Source organism: Echiichthys vipera (genome assembly GCF_963691815.1).
Source record: "Echiichthys vipera genome assembly, chromosome: 19".
Classification (NCBI taxonomy): domain Eukaryota; kingdom Metazoa; phylum Chordata; class Actinopteri; order Perciformes; family Trachinidae; genus Echiichthys; species Echiichthys vipera.
The window spans coordinates 14,046,627-14,072,684 of record NC_139844.1 but is presented as its reverse complement, the minus strand read 5'-3'; the positions used below and the strand labels follow the sequence as shown (position 1 = coordinate 14,072,684).

At 38.7% G+C, this 26,058-nt stretch overlaps 1 protein-coding gene across 1 annotated transcript in view; it reads right to left on the bottom strand.

Moving 5' to 3' along the window:
- lama2 (laminin, alpha 2) overlaps positions 1 to 26,058 on the bottom strand; it is a 191,723-nt gene continuing 165,665 nt past the window's right edge. Inside the window, exons 56-74 of the mRNA XM_083934459.1 lie at positions 25,847 to 25,985; positions 25,528 to 25,539; positions 23,998 to 24,118; positions 22,767 to 22,922; positions 21,627 to 21,680; positions 18,099 to 18,250; positions 17,789 to 17,965; positions 15,619 to 15,799; positions 12,565 to 12,651; positions 7,847 to 7,959; positions 6,115 to 6,208; positions 5,629 to 5,724; positions 5,089 to 5,169; positions 4,331 to 4,408; positions 3,981 to 4,062; positions 3,721 to 3,852; positions 3,364 to 3,494; positions 2,592 to 2,811; positions 1 to 2,379 (exon numbers count right to left, since the gene is read on the bottom strand). Coding sequence (XP_083790585.1) covers positions 2,219 to 2,379; positions 2,592 to 2,811; positions 3,364 to 3,494; positions 3,721 to 3,852; positions 3,981 to 4,062; positions 4,331 to 4,408; positions 5,089 to 5,169; positions 5,629 to 5,724; positions 6,115 to 6,208; positions 7,847 to 7,959; positions 12,565 to 12,651; positions 15,619 to 15,799; positions 17,789 to 17,965; positions 18,099 to 18,250; positions 21,627 to 21,680; positions 22,767 to 22,922; positions 23,998 to 24,118; positions 25,528 to 25,539; positions 25,847 to 25,985 — 2,267 coding nt within the window. The 3' untranslated portion in view covers positions 1 to 2,218. The remainder of the gene's footprint in view (positions 2,380 to 2,591; positions 2,812 to 3,363; positions 3,495 to 3,720; positions 3,853 to 3,980; positions 4,063 to 4,330; positions 4,409 to 5,088; positions 5,170 to 5,628; positions 5,725 to 6,114; positions 6,209 to 7,846; positions 7,960 to 12,564; positions 12,652 to 15,618; positions 15,800 to 17,788; positions 17,966 to 18,098; positions 18,251 to 21,626; positions 21,681 to 22,766; positions 22,923 to 23,997; positions 24,119 to 25,527; positions 25,540 to 25,846; positions 25,986 to 26,058) is intronic.

Sequence of the window (26,058 nt, the reverse complement as noted above, 5' to 3'; positions counted from 1 at the left end):
GTGGAATGTTAAAGGGAAATAGCACCGACAAATATGTAAAAAAATGCTCTTTTTAATTTCACATAAACACGTCTGTTGCATCAGTTAATGTGTTAATATAGCATACACTGATAAATAGGCATAGTTTCTACTGTATTTAGCTTTCCCCAAAGCAATTTTAATACTTGTGTTAACACTATTGAGTTAATCAAGTAGGCTCTACATGTAATTGCTTATTGGGTAATTAATTAAATACTGGACATTTGGATTAAAGCTCTTCTGGCTCTATCAACCACTGAACTGTTAGTTTTTGGTAATTTTTAGATCTGGTGGGCTGGCTGCAGAGGGCTGAAAATAAGTCCAATTTCATAAGTCCAATGTTGTTGGGAAGGAACGGACTATACAATGTTTATTTCAGTAAAAAGTAGAGAAAAGATTTAGATGTTCTCATCAAATCCTCAGGGAAAAAGGTTTTTGAAGTTTTTTGAAGGACGCAAAGATACGTATAGTCATTTTTCATTCTTTTTCAGAAATGCTTTTGTAACAAGGGTAAAATAATACAAATGAAGGAGTCAACATCCTGTTGTCCCTCTGCAGGAGGAACTGAATTAATGATATCATACACATCCCAATATCAGCTTGAATACTGTAACCACAGCACAGGTACAGACAAAACTAATATCCTCCTTTGCATAAACCTAGTGGACAAACTTTGAAACACATTTTAAAACTTTGAGACCTTGATTTGTAGCCATGTTAGATTTATTGACCAGTCTTAGCGTACATAAAGTCAGAGTCTCATACTGAAAATATGAGGGTGAACTTGAAGAACATTGAGTGGTTTTTTACTTGCATCTGGTAATTGCACGTTGTTAGCCCCAAACTAGTAAGACAACAATGTTTTTGTGTGTCATGGTGCCTGGATAGGATTTCTATCTTACAACAAGTATGCTGCTTATATGCAATACACTAAGATTCTAGTCAGTGATCATACAGACAGGATGTTATTGTTTTATTTTGTGATTCGGGCAGATATAATCGGATTATTGTTATATAAACTGTATTTCACAAGGACTCACAACACAGTAGAAAGCTCCCTTTTTTAAAAAGAAATGAATTTAGCAATTGGCTTTTCATCAAGCACAGATCATAGACTGACTGGCTTGATGAGTCCCCAAAAGTGAAGCTAAAAAAAACTGGTTGCAGTATAGGTCAAAAGTCCCAGCCTCCTCCATGTAAGAGAATTCGACCTGGGCCAAACTAAAAACTCTAAGTACACATCAAATAAACTTTCCTAAATATTGTTTCTGTAATTTTAGAAAGTTTATATTGTTCTGAGATGTTTGGTTTAATATGTTATTTAATGCTTTAAAAGCTGGTGAAATGTCATAATTGACAGCTGTGACTGACTCGTGATTGATTGAGTGGGTGTATGGGTGGGACTTTGATAATGAAACTGCACTGCCTGATCCCTACTGTACAGACTCACATGTAGGCGCCTGTATCTGGGATATTTTAGCTTCACTTTTTTACAGTGGGAGGAAGTGGCGATGCATCGTCCATCTTTATAAACTGTCTGATACAGAGGCAGCAAGTTAACTTGTGTGTGTCATGGAAACCAACACTGTGCACATAATCAAATCATGGAATCAATGTATTCAATATAAAATGAGACAAAATTGCTAGAAATGATCATCAAAAGGCATGCAACTGGGAAAAAGTTTTCATTTTGGTCTTGTATTATTACTTGATTATATTATTCTGAGAGATTTTATATTTTTCTGTAGTTGTAAATGGACAGCATTTCTATAACTCCTTTCTAGTTTTAGTGACCGCTCAAAGTGCTTTTCAACACGAGCCAGCATTCAAATCAAATTAAATCAAACTTTATTTATAGAGCATATTCATTCACACAATCATACAGAGGAGACCATGCAAGGTGCCACCTGCTTTGACATAAACATTCACACGTGAACAGATTTTGGGTTCAGTTTAAACTTGTAGACTGCAGAGGCCAGGGATCAAACCACCGACCTTCTGATTGGTGGACGGCCTCTACCTCCTGAGCCACAGCTGCCCACAGGATCTGTACATTATCTGATGAACAGGTGAGTCCTTGTGAAACAGATATTATCTACTTTTTGGGCTCGGCACCTGGACTAAAAAAATGTGCATGTGTTTTACACTATTGTATGCACATCATGTCCAGTGCAGGTTCACAGACATAGATTTGGACCTGTTAGGCAGCTACAGCAGGACAGGAGAGAGGCTGGACTCCTTTAATCTCTAGAGCCTTGTTGAACTGTACATCCATGGTCTTAGACGCCTTGGTGATCTTCAGGTTCCTCATACAACCTTTGAAGGAAGTCCCTGTAGAAACGGCAGCCTGTCGAACTCCATCTGGGAGAGAAATAAAACAGTTACATCTCACTGCACAGTGTGTTTTTGTATGTGTGGTATAATATACAGTACAACCTGTATTTAAAAGTTGCTCTTTTATTCCACAACAGGCTACTCCCCTGCCTACTAACCTAGCATTTTAATGTGCATCCATTTTGAGTGTGTGTTGTTTTCTGTATGATTGTAGATGTATTATTTTAAGGCAGTCATACCTGGATATCCTCCGACATAGATGGGGTCGTTTGTGTCACATGTGTTGGAGCGTGTGTTAGGACTCTCTGCTTGGCTCTGCTTCTCATCAACCACCAGCTCCACCTTGTGGCGAAGCTTCTTGGCAGTGACAGAGTGCCACTGTCCATCACAGAAGCCCTCCCCCTCAGGCATGTGCTCCGCTGTGATACGTCCAGCTCCGTTGTCAACGTGGAAGAGCAGCTAGAGGAACAGGAATGACAAGAAATAAATGAAATGAAATTGTAAAGTAAAGTAAAGTAAAGTAAAGTAAAGTAAAGTAAACAACTTTTTAGCACACATGCAAGCAATGTTATGTCAATTAAAATAGATTAAAGGAATATTTTAACATTTTAGGAGATACAATTATTGTTATTGTTATTATTATTATTAGAGTTATTGGATATGGTACTACTCTCTTAGCTTGATACAAAGGAGGGATATGGCTAAACCACTCGCCTGGCTCTGTCTAACAATAACTAAATCTGTTTACCAGCAAATTCTTGTTTTGACATGTTTCTTTTTGTGTGGATAAAACAAACAAGTTAAAGTGTTAATTAGAGCGATTTAGAGGTGCTGATTGATTGATTTTGCCACTCTTGGACAGAGTCAGGCTAACCCTTCCATCGTTCGATCTTTGTGCTCCATTATTTAACAGACATGAGTGGTGTTGAGCTTTTCATCCAACTCTCTGCCAGAAAGTGAATAAAAATGTATTTCCCAAAATGTTGAAGTATTCTTTGAATCATTATGTACCTTGCCCTCGACAATCTCTATTGCGAGTCCGTCATTGGCTTGGTTACTGATGGCCAAAAGCACACCGTTGGTTCTGCTGGTCCTGAACTCTAATGCTATGGACACATCCAGACCCACTCTGTAAGAAGAGACTAGAGACACGGAGAGAGAGATTATTTTTATTAAAAGGAAAAATGCACATTAAAAAGAAAAATCGATTGCATCTCACTTCCACATTAAACTGCTGAGTTGTCCACCAAAATCATTAACTTTAGCTAACAGCACTAGCATTAAGTAGCCCAAGACAGGCTAATAGTTCAACCCTAATGTTTATATTTCACTGACAGTCTACAGTGCAAGAGACTCCAGTCATCTCACCTGCTTTCAGGAAGCCAGTGCCGTCAAAATAGGTTCCCGTCTCTGTGGCAACAAAGCATCTTCCTACCATGTGACTGGAGGTGGGTGTTGCCATGTTAAATTTAAAGTCCTCATTGACAACCTCAGAGCGGCCTATGGAAAGAGGAGGAGAGAGAAAGAGAGTGGGAAGGGTTTATCAGCTGGAAACATGTTCAAGAAACAACAAATGAAGTGTGTAATGTGACTTTTGTGCAATCACAAATACAATACAAATGCATTACCTGTACCAGCAGCAGCCTTAGCACTTACAGGACCTCCCACCATCTTAAGGTTACGGATACAGCCGTTGATACTGTAGAGAATCTAGGACCAGAAAAGACACAATGTTTGGTTCATTCGAACAAAATCCTTCAAACATACAAATCAATCAACAATCCCAGATGTAACTGCAAATCATGTTGACCGATATCAACATTGGGTAAAAATTGATTAGATTTTAATGATCTGGTCTTAGAGAATTGTTAGATTAAACTCATTAAAGAGGGTTGAATTAAAGCATTAAACAGAAACATGACATCCTGGGTTGACATGCAAAGACGCTACTTTTCAAAATGTACGTGCAGTATCTTACCGGTCCAATTCTCTTGCTGATGTAGTTTTGTGGTAATCCACCAACATAGAGCATTCCCACCACATCTAACAGATCAGCCTGGTAATGAGAAGATACGTTATTAATGCAACAGTAAAATAAGATCTGAGGTTTACTTCTGGATCATTGATCTTTATATGTTCTTAAAGGTTCCATATTATGCTAATTCAGGTTCACACTTGTATTTTGAGGTTTTATTATTATTTCTTTATGCTTTAATGTAAAAAACTTTTCTCATCCTGTCTGTCTGAATATACTCTATTCACCCTATGTCAGAAACACTTCGTTTTAGCTCCTGTTTCTTTAAGACCCCCTCCTGCAATAGCCCAGTCTGCTCTGATTGGTCAGGATTTCTGAGTCCTTTACAGCTAAACCCTCGGCGTCTCTGCACCATCACTGCAGGCAGGGAATGACTGTAATAGCACTGTAGCGGCACTTTCTACCTACATATTGTATAGTTGTTACATCACAACAGTACAGAAGTCCAGACGGCTCGTTTAGAGGCACAGTTTCTGAATTTGGGCTATGTGCATTTCTCTGTGGATTGAGCATTTTGATACTTTCACAGTATTTAAATTGCACCTCAACCTGCTTTATACTATAAAAAAGACCTGGAAATGTATGCATTTTACAATATGGGACATTTAAGGAAAGTACTCTGGCATTTAACTACTTGTGTATGCAGTTATGTAGAATATTTCATGTGAGAAATATGTTTAATGTAGAACAAAATAATGTACCTTCTTTGGACTGATCATCTGTTTACTGTATCGCCCATCAACCACAAGTACACCTCTCTGCTTGATGCGAGTCACACGTATCTGAGAGGAAAAATAAAGAATGAAAGGAGGGTTGGAGAGACATGAAAATAAAGGAGGTGGACAGACATTGAACAGGAAGCACTTCGACCAATAGAAACATACAGCCCTTTCACAGTATCAAGATATATAACTATATGTTGTCATGGATATAAAGAACGACAAATATTCCCATCATGTGCTGTAACTTGAAATTGAGATTTAGTGTTCATTAACAATGCGATGAAGTGGTTAATCCTTCTAGGAAGTTGTCAGTCTGTGATAAATGAGTCTGCAGGATCTAACGTTCTGGATGGCAGAAAGCAAAGATGCTGTGACAAAAATGGTGAAAATGATGTATATAGCATTGAGGCCTAGTCTAAGTTTATAATGAAGACAGAAGCTTTATTACCAATTATTCTGTAGCTTATAAATTAATGGAGAGTCTGTCAAACAAGCATGAATGAAAGACTTCCGTCTCACCTTGTGCCAGTTCCCGTCAGTGATGGAGAAGGGGACGCAGCCAGATATGTTTCCATGACCAAGATCATAACCCAGACAAACCTGCCCGTCCTTAATCTACAGGAAGAGAGAGACAGACGGTCATGACGGAGGGCTGACAGGGTTAATACTTTGTTCCTGAATATGATGACCTTTGTGAAACAGACAAACAAATTCAGTCTCTGTGCACAGACAAGGAAACAAAGATGAGGGATATGAAAAAAACAGAATATGAGACTCCCTGATTTCAAATGTTAAAAGGATCAGGACTGATTACTGACTACTGCTTTATGGCACAAGAAGAAGTGGCTGCTGTTCTTCTGGTGTAAACAAAGTGTACTTGAAGACACACAGAAGCAATCTGTGTAATCCTAAACTAACTTGAGTTCAAGTTTTGAACTAGAACCTTGAGACAAACAGGAGGAACATCAAACTCAGAAAACAACAGTCAGGGCAGTGTGTGGATACCTGTATGGAAACAAAGTCTGCATGGTTGATTCTTGCCATGTAGAGGACGAGACCAGACTCCTCCTTCGTCCTCAGCTCAAACTCCAATATTAGCCTAAGACACACATACAAACGCAAATATTTGAGTATGAAAACAATACATATTATAAAACATGTACTAAATACACATTTTTATCAGAATACTTGGACTTCCCTGCAAAGGTTATAATAATAATAAGGTTTTCCTACCAATAGATGCAGTTAATTATTTCTTAAATATTTCTGGATGTTGGTTAAAATACCTAAAAATCCTTTTTCACTTAAACAACATTGTGCTGTAATGAACTTCCTAAAGCTCAAGCATTAAATTCTCAAACAACTGTAAAATGAACAAATCAAATCATTTGTATTCAGTAAGGCGTAAAATAGAACATTACAGTAAACAGCATGGAAGACAAATTGTAGTTTACCTCTCTTGCAATTTGATCATATTCTCCAGCACTGACATTTTGATTTAGACAGCAGGTCCTAGTCTGGCATCACCAGACTAATTTGCAAATGCGTATTATCTGTCAGAGCAAATAAAAGATTTGTCTGGGTCCCAGGCTAGGCTGACCCATCACTTAAATGAATGTTACAAATCTGATCTCCAAACAGCCAATGTCTTTGGAAAAGCTCCCCTTTCCACTCATACAGTACCTACTCAATATAGTACCTAAAATGTACACAAACCATCGCCTTGCCTGAAGACCTGATGGGTGTATATCGGTACAGAATGTATTTCCATCCTTGCGTTGTTTTTGTGACTGTCAGTTGGTGAAACACAAAGGTTGTTTCCAGGGTTGGTCAAGTCAAGAACATGTTCACTAATTTAACACATTGTTATTTATAGAGGATGTTTCCCTGGTATCTGAGCTGTACGCCTGTACTGGTAGAAGTCTTATCCTGTCCAAACTATTACTCACTCAATTCTGTTTTCCTTTATTTATTTAGAACTGTGCTCCATAGTGTGGGCTCTAAAAAAACCTCACAAGATACACACAAACACATGGGTTAAAGTTTGCTATGTTGAGCATGTTACGTGTGGCAGCATATAGCAACACACTTACACTTTACTTTACAATTCATGCTACTTTATAATTCTACTCCGATACACTTCAGACGCACATTGTGCTTTTTACTCCACTACATTCATTTCACTGCTCCTACCTGTTACTTTACAGTTTAATATTTTAAATAGAAAATTCAGATGACCTCATAAAATATAAAGCATTGTTGCCGACTAAACACAACAGTTTATAAAGTAGTTACAATTAGCTACACCTCAACCTACAACACCACCAAAATAATACTTACACATTTATGCATCATTAATAATAGTATAGTATATAATAGTACAAGTCTGGGGCCATTATTAAATATTATATGTACTTTTACTACTACTACTATATACTGTATATATATATATATCTTATTATTCCATTATTCTACCTACCTGCCCAGGGACTACGGGTGGAAAATAGCTACAGGTGGAAAATAGCAATTTGCTAAAACCCTGCACATTGCATCCTTCCTATAATGATATTGTTCTTTTTGCATTGTCCTTGTTTACATTAAGTATCATAACATGTATCACCTTAACATTGAAACAAATCAGAAAAACATGTCCTTACAAGCAGAATTGTGTGCACTGCACTGAAGGGCAGCACCACAAAATAAAACACTTAAATGATTATGTATTCTGAATACATACCTCTCTCTGACTTTGGTGTCATCAAAAGCAAAGCTCATGTGGCTGTTCTTGGTCAGTCCAAACTGATAGGCCTTCTCCAGCGCTGTCGGGGCCACAGCTGATGCACATGAATCCTGGAGGATTGGACATAACATGTCAGTTACACTGACAGGGTTTCACCACACTGCTCCTATTGCCTCTTGTCAACAGGAACCTTAACACCTGAGCCGAACATGTCAATCACACTAATAGGGTCTCTGCTTCTGATCTGCAGGGACCTTCAGTAAAGGGCTTGTCATGAAACAGTTCTTTAAATAAAACAGCTAAATGAGAACAGAAGATTGGATTAATGTAGATTTACGAGTGAGGCTATGGATGTGCAATGAAAAATGTATATTATAATAGAGCGGAATATTTCAGACGGTCCCAGCATATGGTCTGACTTCTAAAAGGTGTTTAATTGCAATCTTCTTTCATCACTGTTTCTATTTTTCTTCATCAGCTAAAATCACCATCATGCATCACCAGACTAATAAGCATTTGTGGTTAATTTTCGAAGCAATAACAGCAATAAAACGGTAGAGCTTGCGGTGAAGCAAACCTTTCCACATTACAGCTCAACAGCACACTAAACTGTACTCATGAAATATTTTATAAGAGGAATAGGCAATACAGTAATGGACTATCGAGTCATATTTGATCAATGCTGACTAGTTTGAAAGTAGACTGACTAGTTTTAGTCTGAGCTTTGTGAGCGTGATAAACTGGGAGGACAGGGACACTGTCAGTCTGCAGGTCTTAAACCAGCCCCACACAATTTTTGTCAATAGTAGATGGGTCAGACGAATATGCCAGAGCCAATGAAAACAGGAGCTCAGATGAATCGTCTGGTTTCCCCGGCAAACCTCCCACACTTTGATCATCATAAATTCTGCACATATTTTCTGAACCATCAATGATTCAGTCTGATTTCATTTCATTTGTGCTTTATTCTGGCAGCAGGGTAGACAAAGTATTAGATGGGTGTAACTGTGCCCCTTGTCGTTTTACAGGGTGCAGTTCAGCCAGTGACCACAGGGTGTCAGTGTTGTAGTACAAGTAAACTCATCTCCATTAATGACTTCTTTTTACTCCATTTCTCCTGCAGTTTTCTTTCCTCTGTCTTCTACTTTCCTCCTAATTATTCTCCTCTCCTCATATCTGCTTCTCCTTGTCCAAGTCTTCCTCTCTCCTCTTATTCAACGTCTTCCTTCTGTCCTCCCATCTGGTACTACTTTCTTCTCCTCTCCACACGTATCCTTTTTCATCTCACCCTCTTAAATTTTCTCTCCTGTTCTTTACCTTACAGTTCCTTTCGACTCACCTCATTATTTTTCTCTTTATATTTTTCCAACAACTCTTCCATTATCTTCTTTTTCTTCTGCATCCTTTGTCTTCTCCCATCATCTCAACTTCTCTTTGCTCTTCATTACTCTGAAATCACGTCTCTTCTCCCTCTCGTTTCATGTCCTTAATCTTTTTCCCCCTTCTTACCTATAGCGTAAATGTTCCTTTTCCTCCTATACTACTCCTCTTCTCTCTATCAATACTCAGCTTGAAGGCTCATCTTCACTGGTTTTAATGTCTTCTATCAACCTTTATCTCCCCTTCAGTTCATCTGTGTAACTTTGTCCATCTTTCTTTTCTTCATTCTCCTCCTCCCTCCCTCTACTTTCATATCTTCTTCTCCTCCTGTATCCTTCCCCTTGTCGTTCTCCACCTCTCCCAATCTTGCACTCTTCTCTTATTGTGTCCTCTACTCCCATTTTTGTCACTTTTTCTCCACAAGCTTTCTTTTAGCCCCCCTCCTCTCAAATAACTTCTTTTTTTGTTAATACATTTGCTTAGTTTTCTTTTTCTATCCTCCTATTCTCTTTCTCTTCTGACTTTTCCACCTTGACAAATCTCCTCCCCTCCCATCTTATCATCCATCTTCATCCCTTTCCTCTCCTCATCATCTTTCATCCTCTCTCCTTCATCTCCTTTACTGTTTCTTCACCTCAGTTTCCTCTCTATCACCTACTACTGCTTCATATGGAACCTTCATGTTTTTATGTCCTCCATCTTCTCAACTTTCCTCACATGTTCCCCAATCCTTAACTGTCTCCACTCTCACTTTTCCTTCCCCTGTTTGTCTCTACCTTTCCTCCCCTAATTCTCTTCATTTCCTCTCCTTTACTATCTCCTTTCCTCTCTTGAATACATTGCCTATTGAGTAACAAAGCTGCTTTGCCATACCTCCTGTGTCAGTGTGAGACAAAGTTAGAGAGAGAGAGAGAGAGAGAGAGAGAGAGAGAGAGAGAGAGAGGGAGGGGTGTGTGTATGTGTCTCTTAATCTCCTCTCTTGTTCTCTTTCAAGTGAAGACATTCCCCACACCGTGACCTTGCTTTGTTACAGCTGACACTCACCTCTTATCGTGCTCTGTCCTCATATCCGTTCCTCCTCCTCAACCTCCCTCTTTTTTCCTCTCTCATTCTCTAGCCACCTAACAAAAGGGAAATGTCACTGGCTCAGAAGCTCTTTCCTTCCCTCTCCTTTCATTCTTCTTCCGTTTCCTCTCCTCTCGTCTTCCCATTAAGCCAACAAAAGGCGGGCGCTGCTCTGTGCAGAAAGACTCTCTCTTTCCTTCTCTTCCTCCATGGCTGCACCTTTTCTCTCCACTCAAATCTTTCCCCTTTCTGTCTTCCATCCCCTTCTTCTTCCCTTCCTTTCTCTCATCCCCTCTGCCTCTTTCCATTAAGCTAACAATAGGAAGGCGGCCTTCCATTCAGAGTGGCTGCTCTTTGGTTGGAGGTCACACCAACAGAATCATGAGTGATTTAGTAGGGATTTTGTAAAAGTGTGTGTGTGTGTGTGTGTGTGTGTGTGTGTGTTCAGATCAGAAGTGCTCGCTCTGCTTGTTGTAGTTTTCACCAAAGCTATTCTTTTGACCTCCGGTAGTAATTAGCTTAAGCTACAAATGTTTTACTGCTCAACTCAGGACCGATTTAGAGACTGCCACTTCATTGCTTAATAGTGTTTTAAATTTACATCTTGAATTGGCAATAAATAGTGCAGATGCAACAGCTTTACAACTGCACCAAGATCACAAGAAGGCAGACCTCCAAAGGGATGGGCTCTAGTACTGTTTTACCTGATAGAGTAATTGCATGACTTACTCGAGAGGGGATCGATTACTCGAAAAGGGAAATCTGTCTTTAGAACGCATTTTTTTTTGTCCCGATTGCCAGTGAGCTTCCAACTATGGCGTCACATCAATGATTTCCGACCACACTGCAATGCACTGCATGTTGGGAACAAGATGTAAAATATGGTCCTGAAAAACAGCAACATTTCCTGTCTACCAGCAGACTCCCAATGTTCTAACGTAAAAACCCCAAAGCCCTGCTCTACCACACACACACACACACACACACACACACACACACACACACACACACACACACACACACACACACATATGCAAGCAGCTGCAGAGCGCCAGACGCACTCATTCCCTGCGAGACTCCTCTGGTTTTACCTTATCTGGCCCTGTTTAGCTTCAAAAACACATCACTAGGTTTTTACTCACGTCCATAAGTAAGTATGTCACTATGTAAACTAATCATCTGAAAATATATGTAATGTGAGTCAACAAGTGGGTGGCCTGTTTCAACACCTCACCATGAGAGTATTAAACGAGGAAGGCTCTCCCTGCTCTCAAAAACTAATGTCAAGGACTCTTGGGCCAAGCACTTAACCCACAGCTGCCCAAGCTGAGCTGGTCAGTGACCATTAGTGGAAGAACGTGGTTGCACAAAGCAGCTCAGTACAAATGTGAAGTAGATGGATGAAGAGAGCTTTACTCAACTGACTTTTTCTGGGGTAAATAGGCTGAAATACGGAATAACTGACAGAAATAACTTCTTCCATAAGAATGATATTAGGCTCAATAAACATATATAGGATGGTTCTGTGCACATGACTACTATATTTAAAAGTCTAAATAGACTGCAAGAAGTCAGAAAGCTTTGATGTTAGCGTGGTGGATTTCTGTGTGAATGATATGTCTAGTTTGAATTGTCAACGAGACCAAAAGTCACAAGGTTGATCATACTGAGTGTATGTATTGTCTGTGTAACCCTGCCCCGTAGCCATAAGTGATTCAGCTATTGCATTGGGTGACATATTCTATAAGTCAACCCCAAATACACCCCCCTGCAGCTGCAAATACATAAATATTAGTGCACCAAATCTTCGGCTGAAAATAGTCCAACAAGTCCACTTATTATACCTGTTTAAAGTAGCATTTACTAAAATCTAAAGTATTCTCATATCCGTCTCAGAACCCACTGGCTATTTGTCTAAAGACAAATTTAGCCTCTCTGAAAGGCAGTCATTGTTCACGCAGCGATTAACAACTTGAGACGTGAGAAGTGAGTTGGAGTTAAGAGACGGCATCTCTATAAACAGATAGCGGCATATGAATGACAAAATAAATAACAAATAGCTAATGTAAAGCTAAATCGTCTTTGGACAATAAACAATGGGTTCCATGATTGCATTGAAATTGATGCGTTCAGCCTCTTTTGCTCTCCACATGGACTGTTTACCTGCATGCAAACAAAGCCTGCAGACTACAAACAGAAACTCTTATAGATTTAAAAATATCAGCAGCCATATGCTTTAAACAGTGTCCACTGTGTGCGAGTGTGTATACCATGTCAGCGCTGGGCTCCTGTTTAGCGGTGGGCGCGGCTGCAGTGGCAGTAGGCGTGGCAGCAGGTGCAGGAGGGGGCGTGGCCTCCTGCAGGTCATCAGTCAGGGAGTGGGAAGAATGGGATTAGTGGCAGCCACAGAACCAGAATAGCGCCAAATGTTTTTGGCAAGCAGACAGACCTACAATCAGCTAGAGGCAGGCAATGAAATCATTAACATGAAAAGTGAAAGAGGGTAATGATGTCATGGAGAAACTCCCCTTTTTACCCAAAACTGAAGCATAATTACTACAAGGATGTTGCTCCTTTTTTGATAAAAGTGGTTCTCTTCCCTGCTGCCTCTGGTGAATAATAATAATAACAATAACAATAATAATAATAATAATAATAATAATAATAATAATAATAATAATAAAAAAGACTGTTTGCAGTATTTCTTTAGATCAAATGTCCTGTTTTGGATAATATTGAATATTGAATTTCACTGTGACTGGAGGTAATTACAGAGCTGGGATTTAAAAGGCAAATTGGAAGCAGTTGTCATGATATCAATCAGAACAGCAAGTAAAAAAAAATAATAATTCCACTCTGCAAAATAAAATTTTGATATTTTTTCAGAGGTTCACTGGAGCCTGTAAGGTGCTGCTTATAGAGCCTCTTGCACCTCTAAATTGCTTCTCATAACTAGCCAAAGAATCAGAAGTCCAGAGTATGTTGTAGGAGAAAAGTAGGAAATAAAGAAGCCTCTTTATTCCAGCACATGCTGAGACTGTTGTTTCATGTCAGCCGTGATTCAGCTTGTAATTTCTTCTACCGTCGGACACTATCCTTTTGCTGAAAAATGTGTGTTTCAACTTGTGTGCAGAGTGCTGTTACATGGTGCAGCAACAAAGCCATTTCAAAGGGTGTAAAATTATGCCCTACACTTGAAAAACTGGCATTATATGTTAACTAATCATCTGAAAATACATGACTCACGATCAAACACATGCGTCTTTTGCTAAGACCTTAATATTTACAAGACTTCCGCATAAACAGTCTCACGCATTCGCAGACGCACTACATGTCCGAACACAGTGCGGTAAATATTGAGGTATCAGAGACAATGCATGTGCTTGGGAAGTAATACGCATATGACTGGATAAATGAGACTTGGATTATGCGGTGACTACTTTTCTACTTATTCACTGTGAGGACATACAACAACCTTTACGAATTCAAGGCAACATTCCATGAGAAATTGATACACAAATGGTCATTTTGAGGGCAAAGTATTCCTTTAAATGCTGCCTCAGAGAAGCCATCAGCATCTGTAGGGCTCTGCACACCCATACCACCGTCTGTTTGAACTCCTTCCATCTGGCAGATGTTATAAGGCCTTCTACGCCTGCACCACCAGAGCTATATCTGCACTGCAGCAGTCTGCTTAGACAAATACATGCACCCATACTGTGTACTCATATTAATGTTTTGGATTTAAAGCTCTAAACTATCTGCACTATATTATTTACTTTACATACTATTTACAATGATTCACTGTCCCTTTATCACCATCTACTGACCTCATCACCATTAGCACTATTTTAATAAAACACTGCTGTGTACCTACGGTCTTTTGTTAAACGTTTAACCTTATTAATTGATTTTATTCTATAGCACCTTTACGGAGGTTGCAATCTTAATCATATATTCTATTCCATCTACATGACAAGACATTAAACATGAACACGGTGAATGATTAGTGCATCTGTCTCTACATATCTAATCATAAATACATAACTCATTTTATAATTTCTTGAATTACAAGTAATTTCAATTGTGTAATACCCAGTGCCATGTTTCAGACAGTATAAAGATTAAAGAAAGATACACTATACAAAACTACACTTTGGAACAGAGGCCAGTAAAACATAAACTAAGTCATAAGAGACATTGGTTCTCTGAAATCTGCATGAACAGTGATGTTTGTGAAGTAAAGGTCACGACCTTTGGAGACTCTTTTTAAAAATATCTTTAATTCTCCTCTGAAGTCTGGTGAGACATTTGCCTGTATATTGTAATTTGTTGTAGCCATAATGGAAAGCTGTTCAAAGAGTCAACAAAACATGAATCATATTGTAATTACTCAATCAAAGTGGAATCTAGTGAAAGCTCATCTTCAACTTCAGTTAAAACTTAAAGCTATGTCTCCTCAAAGCTTGTAGTCTATATCATAAAGCAGATATCCTTAGAGTTATAGCGAAGCTGGTATAGCTCTTTGGCTGTGCTTCATGATCTATGTCCTTTTAGAGGAGTAGTTTAGCAGTGACTGGGTAACTGATAAACTATGACTGCTGTAAGGCTTGTAATATATTAAATATCTGAATTATATATTGCCTATCCCAATGCTAGAGGTTTGATGTGAATGACTCATTGCCTACCAGCCTCTTAGCATAGCAGCTAAATGTTAGCTGAAAGTGTTTTGGCTCCTCTGGGCTCATAAAGCATAAATGGCATGCACAGTTAGCGTAGCGTAGCGCCTTGGCTCCACACTGTATGACGGGCTGCCAGAGGTAGAGTTTAGTGGCTCAAGGCTAAAGGGACTATAAAGAAGAGTTAATGGGCTGTACAACTGCTATGTGATGGAGCGCTAAGCTAACAGGGCGAGGCCATGGCTGCATTTCATCAGAGAGAAATAGGTGTGTGTATGTGTGGGGACCAATAAAAGAACATGGTGGAGTAGGACATGTGTGTACTTGTGTAAATGTATGTGCATATTAATGCATGTGCTTCTTCCTGTAATACTGTATCTCTGTGTGGTATGTGCATATTTGTTCTTTCTCTGCGTGCATCTGTACGTACGTTTGCAAACAGCTTAAACAAAAGCATTGGCCATTATATAACTGTAAATAAAAACCCTCTGGTGTAATATGAATATCTCTTTCTTACTCACACATTTCATTAATTTTGAATACCTTAACCCCTTCCGCCGGAAATGATTAATGATGAGAGTTATGCCCATGATTGTTTAGTAGTCCAAGTGAGCGTGTGTTCCTGCATTAATTTGAGCCACTTACAGCAAGACCTGAAGCTGAAGTGGGTTGGGTCAGTGGAGGTTCAAGTGGCTTTGACTCCTCCTTTTCCTTCACAGGCCCCTCTTCTTCCGGCAGAGGAGGTAGAGGTGGCGGTGGGGCAAGGTTGGGGCACTGTCCGATTTCGGCGTTTTCAAAGGACACAGGCTTGGAGAAATCTGAGAGACTGAGAGATCAACGGGAGATTAGATGTAAAGTTAAAAGAGGCTTTACTGACACAGACAGGGAATATCAGAAGGAGTTGAAACAAATTAAAACAAATCAAAACAATTGAACAGACTTGTTAAGGCAGTGGTTCCTAAATAGGTGGACTCTGAATCTGAACGATGTGTGGTTCTGCACTGAACACTTATATGTCCATGTAACACGGTCCCACAGCTTAGAGATTATTAACTTTTTTCTCTCAAGTTTAGACATTTTTGTGTGTTTCCGGCTAAATTTAAGCCACCTAGAGCAAAAAAAAAATGGTGTTGGTTTCCAATCACTTTGTATTTAATCACACTGCTATGGTGCACTGATGAGGCTCCTATTATCGAGTATGATTATGTATAAGTGCTAGTAAGAGTTGTCTGAGAGAAATTCAGGTTCCATCACTGAGGGCGTTGCAAGAACAACGGCAGATAAATATGCACTAAGAATGATGAGGACTCACTGACAGATAGACAGATGTATATTAGCAAGAAGTTATAGCGTCGGGTGAGAGGGGGCAAATGAGGGGAGTAATAGACAAACAGACACAAACAAACACACAAAGACGAGAGAGGAGTGTAATTTGAGTTATGAGTATGTATATGATATTGGACAGCTCTATTACTGCTGTTCAGGCTGAAAGAGACACCGACTTTATCATCATCATCAACAACATTATCATGACCTCCTGCAATCATTAACTGCGCTTTAACTCAACGGTGTATGAGGTCGAAAGTATGTCTGTACTCTACTGCCAAAAAACATTGAAGGCAAGTAAATTAGTCAGCTTTGCTTGTGTCAGTGTGTCAACATGGTGGGATGCAGGACAGAGAATTATCCCAAATCAAAAGCTGACTCTGTTCTTCTGCCCCATATTTATCTTGTGAAGTCAGCAATATATTTTTCTGTGGATGTATCTAAATCATTTCAAATACGTTTCCAACAGTCTGTGATATGTTCTGATGGGGAAAAAACAGATACTGTTCGCATTGCTATCAGATCTTTGCTAAAGGAAGTGGTCAGGATCAGTCACTGGAATTTAGGCCTGGATGTGATTCAGCTACAAAAAGTATGAAAACATGGATGAGTGAAGTGAATATTTATTGAACATTAAAAAATAAAACCTACGTTGAAATGTCCACTGCAACTCAATTTTCATCTATTTAATTGTCTTTTAAGTTGTTATCTATCAAAGAGTGAATTAAAACAATGGTGATGATCATATGACACACTAATGAAAGCATTTCTACTTGCCTTTTATTATATTTGTATTTCAATATCCGTGTCTGTGGCAACATTCCCTCCCTAGATGTAAATAGGCCATCATGTTAGCAATGCTGCTGACAGCGGTTGGTCTGCCGGCCAAGATTGTCATTAACAGCTGTGCTGCTTTCACTTGTAATCGGAAATCTAGAGCTTCATACCTAAGTCAGGCTTGTAGAAAGGGCAGGAGTGTAATAGCAACATTTGTGTGTGTGGATTTAAAAGGGTTACATAGGGGACGGACTGGAAGTAGAGAGGTGAATGTGTTTCAATAAAGTTTACAGAAGAAAAAAATAACACTCAGTGACTGAGAACGTGACAAGATGGAGGTTCTCTGAAAGATCAGACTTGACTGTAGTTACATCTTACTGCCAAAGAGGTCGCTAGAAACAACGTACCTCAATTCTGATAGAGTACATCTTTAAACTTTATTTCAAGTTTAGTAGTATAAGTATTTCAGTACATGGTACTACAAAATATTGCTAAGTGTTAAGAACAACTTCTTTATTCCTGTTGCAATGTTGGTACTTCAAAAAAGACTTAAGCATGACCCCATAACATAATTTGTACTTAAAATTAAGACTAATTTAATTGCTCCTGTCTGTTCAACAACATTTCAGTTCAAGAAAAAGCCAATTTTAGCTCTGTATTTCAATAAATATACACCTGGCTGCATACATAGACTACTGTAGATGTTACGTACACAGTGTTGACCATGAGGTTCCATATACATCCCTCGAATGGGATATTGACTCTGCTGGAGGTCTGCTCTACTTCTGCAGGAATACCACCAAGGAAAATGCGTTGCAAGCTCACTGGCTGGTCGTTGTGAAGCCCTGCCTCCCTCTTAGCCTCTTCGTCAACCTGAACTGCAAAAGATCTGGCAGAAAACACCAACAAACACACAGAAAGTACTACATTGATGAAGCAGAATAAAATTATTCAACAGCGAACAAATTCTGTTGCACAGGTAGAAACATTAACACAGACTGAACAGACACATGAACTCTTACCTGCCAGGTAGCCTCTCTATGCGCAGTGAGTGCTCTAACCCATCGTGCAGTATGCCTTGTTCAGGTCGTCTGATGACACGTCGCAGACTGCTGCTGCCAGTAAACACCAAAACCTCCAGAGAACCTTTGTTCAGCATGACCGAAAGGTAGGGCTGCAGGAGTTGGAGATAAAATGTGTTAGCTGTGGAAATCTGTACGTAAATAATACAAAATTTATGCTACCAAACAATAAATCAATATGACTGGAATCCGTCCACATTTAAAACATGTGTTGTTTAGTAGTTAGCAGTAGCTGCTCAGCATCAGTTAATGAAAAATGATCTAAATACATCTGTCAAACACAGTTCTATTAAGACTTTTTTCCTGTTCTATATACAACCACACTATAGTAATAGGTTCAAGGTCTTTTTTTTATCATGCGCACAACGATTACAAGGAAGCGGTCATTGGCAATAAAAATCTGAAGTATCAGGCTCACTCCAACAATGCGTTTTTGAAGAATGAAAGACGATCACACAAGTAACAACAAAATGAGAACCAAACGTAGTGCATGTTAAAACAAGGAATAAAATATAATACAATATAAAATTATTTGAATTACCGTAGACTGTAATTGCAATTAAAAAATAGAAAAAAGAAATTCACTAAATATATATATGCAAATTGAGAATTGTAAACTGTATACAGATTTAAACAGGAATGCAACCTATTATGTGGCCAACTTGGATTAAACATGTGCACCTCCTGCACTTCACAATCCTTTAAATATTTGTCTGAAAGAGGAAAGGAGGAAAGAGAAAGGACTAGGGGAAAAACGGACGGATAAGAATTGAGAGGAGGAGAAAAGACAAACAGGAGGGAGGATAGAGGGATTGAAGAGCAGAGACGAGTCAAAGGTGAAGAGGGGAGATGAGTAGGGAGCGGCATTGGGTATATAGAGAGAAATTGGGGGGAAATAAGAGAGGAGAGCGCGAGGAAAGGATAACAAGAGATGAGAGGAACAGAGAGGAAAGGATAATAGGGGGACGAGATGAGAGGGCAGAGAGCAAAACAGCGAGCGAGATAGAAATGAGGAGAGAGAGACAGACAGAGAGGTGCTAGAGAGCAGCAGTGCAGGGTCAGGCTAATTTGAATTTTAATTCACTGTGTGCCAGAGGGCGAAGTGGGAGACAATTTACCACCTGAAAATGGAATTTCAATTTGAGGTCGGGGACAAATTGAACTGAGATGTAGCTACAACATGCCTCTCGCCATGCTGTCTGGCACACACACTTACACTGATACAAAGGCATGCACACACACTGGTGCACAGACGCAGACACGTCACACACACATACGGACAAAGGCAGACTATCACAGATGAAGTCACGCATGATTTATACACTGGAAGAAAGATACACACAGAAACACACAGACGTGTAGACGTACCATCAGGAAGTGAAGTGAACGTGCGAATACCAAGAAAATCGTCTCGAAAAAACATCACACACGAAACCAACTTCAAAATCTTTCAGCTTCTGAAGTTCATATGTGTACAATTTAGCTTCAGGTGCCATCTCTGGTGTAAGGTTGTATAAGAAAAGCAGCACAGAATGCACACAGAATGATTCAGGGTTTTTCCTGTTTGTTAAATATTTATGAAGCAACCTAATGTCTTCATTGTAAAAATGTTTGGTAACAACACACCTCGGAGCTCACACAATGTTTTATGTATACTTGTGTTTTGGAATTGTATTTTCAGTTTGAAACAGCAGACAGAGCCGGAGGATTTATTAAGAGTTAGCAGAAGCCCTGTGTGAGACCATTCATAATCTACTAAGAACTGCTTCAGCATTTTAAGTCTGCCAGTATGAATTGTCATTATTAGGCTACAATGTCATACAACAACAATAATTACTAGAGCTGAAACAATTTTTGAATTAATTGATAAATCAGTACACTGATTTGTGGGTTCCATCTTCTTAAATGTGAATATTGAATATATTTGGATTTTTGGTCTGCTGGTTTTATTTTAAGGACCAAACAATCAATTAATTGAGAAAATAATAGAGAGATTACATTACATACATTTAGCTTTTATCCAAAGCAAAAAACAATAAGTGCATTCAACCCTGATTAATGGTCCAAGATGCAGACTGCACAGGTGTATTTTCACTCCGCGACAGAAGATATGCTGCTCTTGGGTCACCAAAGTCTTAATATCCCATTTTTCATCATGAGAAATCATCAAGAAATCTTTTGTTTCAGCCAGCATGAGCAGCTCGCACATCCAAAATGGCCATCCCTCTACTTTGCTGATCATCTTTCTAAGACACCAAACGGTTTTGGGGCGAATATCATACATTTTGACTGAAAAGTCGAACATTTTTTAAATTTTTATTTATTCTCGCTTTCATCTCAGACTTGATCGGATCCAAGCTTCTTGCTCCCTTTCTTTTCATCTGTCCTCTTTGTGACCATTCTCTCTCTCTACAGCCCTCCTCTCCTCTTTCCAGCTCTTCTCTTTCCCCTTTCTCCTTTCTTTCACCTCTAAATCTCCCTCCTCTATCTCTCCATCCTTTGTCCCTTGTCCTCTTCTCTCTCTCGTCTCTCTGTCCCTCTCTAAAACATCCATTAGTCAAGGCCAAGTTGAGTTGATGGTGTTTTTAACCTCGCTTAACCTTTCTCCGTACACACACTTACACGCACGCACACACACGTGCGCATGCGCAGACACACACACACACACACACACACACACACACACAAACACACACACATACACACACACTGCCTGCCAGCATAGTTAGTAAAAATAGATTTATGCGCCCAACAACCAGTAATGATGGATAAACTAGAGGTAACCCTCCGTCCTCTCTCTCTCTCTCTCTCTCTCTCTCACACACACACACACACACACACACACACACACACACACACACACATTCTCTCGCTCTCTCCTACATGCACACTTTCACACATGTGAGCAACGACCAATGAGACACACTATAATAAAACCAGCATGCCCACACACAAATATAAATGTGCATGTGCAAACAATATTTACACAACAATCACATGCTGTTTCCAGGAGAGTTGAAGAAATGGATGTGTTTATCTTTTTGTGATTAGGATGAAAGAGAGCTGTACAAGTGCAGGGACTTCAAGCGTGTGTGTTTGTGTGTGTGTGTGTTTGTGTTGAGTGAGAGTGTTTTTAGCCGTAAGACAATCTAATCAGCATAGTTGCCAACAAACTCAAATCTCATTAATATGCACTCTGGAAACTCCATTCACTTAAAGAAAAGAGAGCTTGTGTACACGCTTGAGTGTGTGTGTTCTTGTGTGGTCAGGTAAAAGCTAAAAAATAGCTGCAATATGTATCTGTCAACGGACATTGGTGTGTGTGTGTGTGTTTTGGATAAAAGACAATCCAATTAGTCCAGTTGCCAAAAAATGCAAATCTCATTAATATGCACTTATGAAAACGTCATTCACTTAGGGTAAGGGGGACATTATTTGGGTGTGTATGAGTGTGTGTGTTGAACCCACCTCTCCAGACTGTCTGCGTTTCCTCTTGGTGCTGAGCAGGTTTGTGTTGCGGGCCTGTTGGTGGTAAGAGTTTCAGAAAAATGCGAGTAAATGGTGTAATGCTTTAATATAAAGGTCCTTTAGTTTTCTAAAACATTCTTAGAAAAGACTGATATGCAAACTGTTTTTTTCCAGGGAAATTTTCCCAGAAAAGATCCCAAGGAGAAATGGAGTTTGGGTTGCTGTGTTTTTATGGGAGCCAAACTGATACTGTCCAATTCCACTCTATGCCAAAGGTTTGCTGTTAACATTAAATATTTATTATTTATACCTACAACAAGCGAAGATTAAAGGAGCATGACATGGGATTTTTCTCTTGAGGCAGTGTGTAGGTGTGTAAGGTTTAAAGCTCCACACACAGTTAACTATCATTTACAGTCACTTAAAAGTATATAAAACACAATAGTTTGCTTTTGTTTAGAATTTCTATTGTAATACTTAGACCATGCACTCTTTATATATGAAGCACATGATTCCTTTACAATGCTGATAGTTATTTGAATTGTATATTTATAGATTTATCTTTTTCTTTGAGTTACCTGGCTGCTGAGTTATCTTTCTGGTTAAAGAAATGTTTGTTCAAAAGATTTTAATCTTATTTGTTTTCTGAGATACAGCTGTATTTCTGTAGCTGCCTTATTTCCAGGAGGATTTATTTTAGCTCCTGTATTTCCTTTGTGCATTGCATTGTGGGACCACAGTGTACATCAACAGAACTATTAAAAGTCGAGCTGATTTTTGAAGTAAATATGTTTGGTAATTCTCTGTTGTAGGGAGTAGGTAGGGAGAGACAGTGTTAATTTTGTATACTTCAAAATAATCTGTTTACATTAAATCTAATACTGTACCCAGACTCTTTCACAGTCTTTAGCCAGTGCAGATCAGCTGAACATACAAAATAATTTGTTCACAGGCAAGCATACAATTAAACATATATATATATATATATGAAGTAGTTAATAATAAATGAATAATCAAATATTTATTTGGTTTTCAATTAACAAAAAAATAATCACAAAATCACAGACCTGTAAAACAAAGCTTTACTTTAAATTAAGAGTTGAATGACAGCTTAAATGAACAAAATAGATGAAACTGAACCTTCTGGCCTATTGGTGACGCTCCGCCTACAGCCAGCAATATGGTCCCAGTGTCTGCCAGCGTGCTGAATGACAGGCTGATCTCTGTGCCGACTGCCAGCGTCAGGCCACCCAGCTCCATGTATCCTGGCTTAGAGAAACTTACTGTGTACAGGTTCTGTGAGACAGAGATGACATTTATCATAACGTACATAAATGACTAAATGAATTGTTAAAAAAACAAGAGAAAACTTTTAGATGCATGCTGTTTTACAAAAACTATCAAATGCGCCGTCATCCACTTCTCATTAAATGGAAATAGTCACACATAGAAACACACACGGACACAAACTCTCATCCTTGTTGCAAAGCAGAGCAGTTGTTGAAGGGAGAAAAAAGAACGATACGAGGAACAGAAAGACATTCACTATATATTCACTTAACCCTGGACCTTTATAATCCTCCATACACTCTTTGAACATGGCTGTATATCTGTACGAATGAATGACACAAGTGCATAGAAACGTATGGTGATGCTTGCCTTGTATGGCTTTAAAATCTCCATGTAGATTCAACACACGTGCATTTGCGTTTATCTAACTCAACGTGCATAAATTACGCAAACATAAAAGGCCATTGAGGAAGCGTGTGTGTATACGGATGTATACTGTCGGTTCATAATAAGTAGTTTGAGTGGATCACTACGTTTTTGACCTTCACTCTCATTCACACTTTCTCTGTCTTTCTCTCACGCTTTTACTTTTTGGATAAATTAGCATATAAAAGAAACCGAGTGCATGGCAAATGTGAATAATAGAGAGAAACTCAAGTGAGAAAAGTACAAAAGCTGGGATCAGGAATACGTGTACGAGAGGAGGTCATTCAATATAAAGATGTCATGAACAAAACATCATAAAAAACATTCATTTCCCATGTACATGACCTTCTGACACACATATACGCATGATAAATGAATTATGTAGCAGTATATAACACTATACGTCGACAATCTTAATATTTTTAAAAAGAGGTTTTAGCAACTCTGTAGCAAATACTGTACTGCAGATGTTTACTTGTACATATGTTACATGTTCTACTAATATGAACTAATGAATAACATTAAAATAATTGGATATCTTCAGTAAGTATATGGATGCAAGTAGACAGTCATACTTCTGTAATATGATCTGAGTGTCTTGAAGGTTTAAATACACTTTAGAGCTATAAACCTTAAGCTAAGCGGACACTCTTACCTCTACGTTACATCCTTTAGTGACCCCAGTATAATCTGAAGTGCTGAGGAGATTATATGGAGTCCTGGAGACTTCAATCTCCCGAAGACAGCCAGCATACCGCTTCAGAGTGACCTCTGACCTATAAAATGATGATAGGTTTAATAAAGAGTATACACAGGAAATGTCAAACTCCATGGAATTTCCTGTCTCTTAGCAGTGAAATATATATATTTTTAAGGCTGAAATACTGTAGCAAAGAAGCTATTGCATCACGTATCCAGAAGCAAAGTGAAGTCTGGACATTTTGAATTTGAATATGTCGTTTGTCCATATTAATAAAGTAGGTTTTTTATGTAATGTAAGGTAATGTATGGTATCGTCCAGGATGCAATATTGCGAACTGCGATCACACTTAATATGTAATTAGAAGTTTAATGCACCTTTCTAATAGTTTGCAGTAATTTATGGTTTTATTTATTTTGCTCATCAAAAAACTGTTGCTTGCAGTGCAGGAAAATGACACACATCTGCATCTTAAATATGATTTGAATGTGATTACGGCAATAAAGCCTGTAAGACAGAGTCATAAATGTGCGTAATTCCATCCAAATCTACAGACAAACGTCAGATTCAGATAATAAAGATGGAGAAAGTGATTTCCAGCCGCCGTGTGGAGGAGCAGGAGCCCTCAAGGGCCAGCCAAGATACAGACAAACATACACATTCACTGTGGGCTGGACGGTATCATCAGCATAGCTAGCCTTGTGCAGAGAATAATAAATAGGGATGTAACGATGCATCGTGACACGAATAAAAATCGGTACAAATGTGTGACGGTTTGCACCGGTTGACAGAAAAAATGTCAACGCAAGAAATTACCATGGCAATTGGTTATTTTATTGGAAAAGATTTGAGGCCATTTTCAGTCGTTGAAAATGAGGGCTTTCACCTGTTGATGAACATGCTTGAGCCAAGATACCAAATCCCGTCACAACAGCACTTCAGTCAGGTGGTGGTGCCAAAACTCTACCAGGGGGTAAGAGTTCATGTGGGTAAGGTTCTCCGGACGCCTGATACCGTGTGTATCACAACCGACAGGTGGACATCCAGAGATACGCAAAGTTATGTCACTAGAGATTTTTTGGTTTTGATGTGGGATTTGTTTTTACTCCAGTTATTCTTTATTATGTTAGTGACTAACTACTTCAGTTTAACTTTTTTTTATAAGACACCGAAACACTGTTTAACAGTGTTTCTGTAAAGAAAGGAGCTCTTTTTTGGTCAAGTTGCCATTTAAGTTACACTTTTTTATTTGAGGACAGAAACTGAAACAGAGTTTCTGTAAAGAAAGCACCTCTAAGATTTTTTTTCCTACGAATAAAAGATAATTTTATGTTGTCACAATTTGTCCGTAGCTCATTTTGATTAAAAAAAAAGTGAACAAAAATTGTGAACTGTATCGAATCGTGAGTTGAGTGTATCGTTACATCCCTAGTAATAAACAATAAATGTTTACCATACGTTTGAATATGAGACATATTTATTTACCTGGCTGTCATGCTGTTAAGACAAAACATGATATTAAAGCATTAGCACGATTCACAAACAGTTTCAACAAATAATTCATTTAAGTTAGTCAACTGTCTATGACAACTTTTTTTTCCCCAAGAGTTATAATTGGTTATGAAAAGTACAAACAGCAAACAAATTGTAAATCAATTAGGAGAAAATAAAAATAAATAAATACATAGAAACAAAAAACAACCTATAAATATTCAAATGTCACTGTCATGATTTAGAAAGACCTTATTCCTTATGATTTATTCATTAAGATATCTTTAAAAAATTGTGTGAGTGTGTACTGTACCTGTAGTTTCCAATTGTAGGCAGCCCTCCAAAATAGATCCTCTGGTGTTCCTTGAGGTTCAGACCAGAGGCTGAGCCCTGAGATGCAGCCACTATCTTCTCTTCCGCACCGCTGTCAATGTCCACTACGGTCACCGTGGCTTTGTTAACAGTTAGAGAGACATAAGTAACAACAGGCAAACAGAGAAATGATACCTTGAAACCGAAATCTCT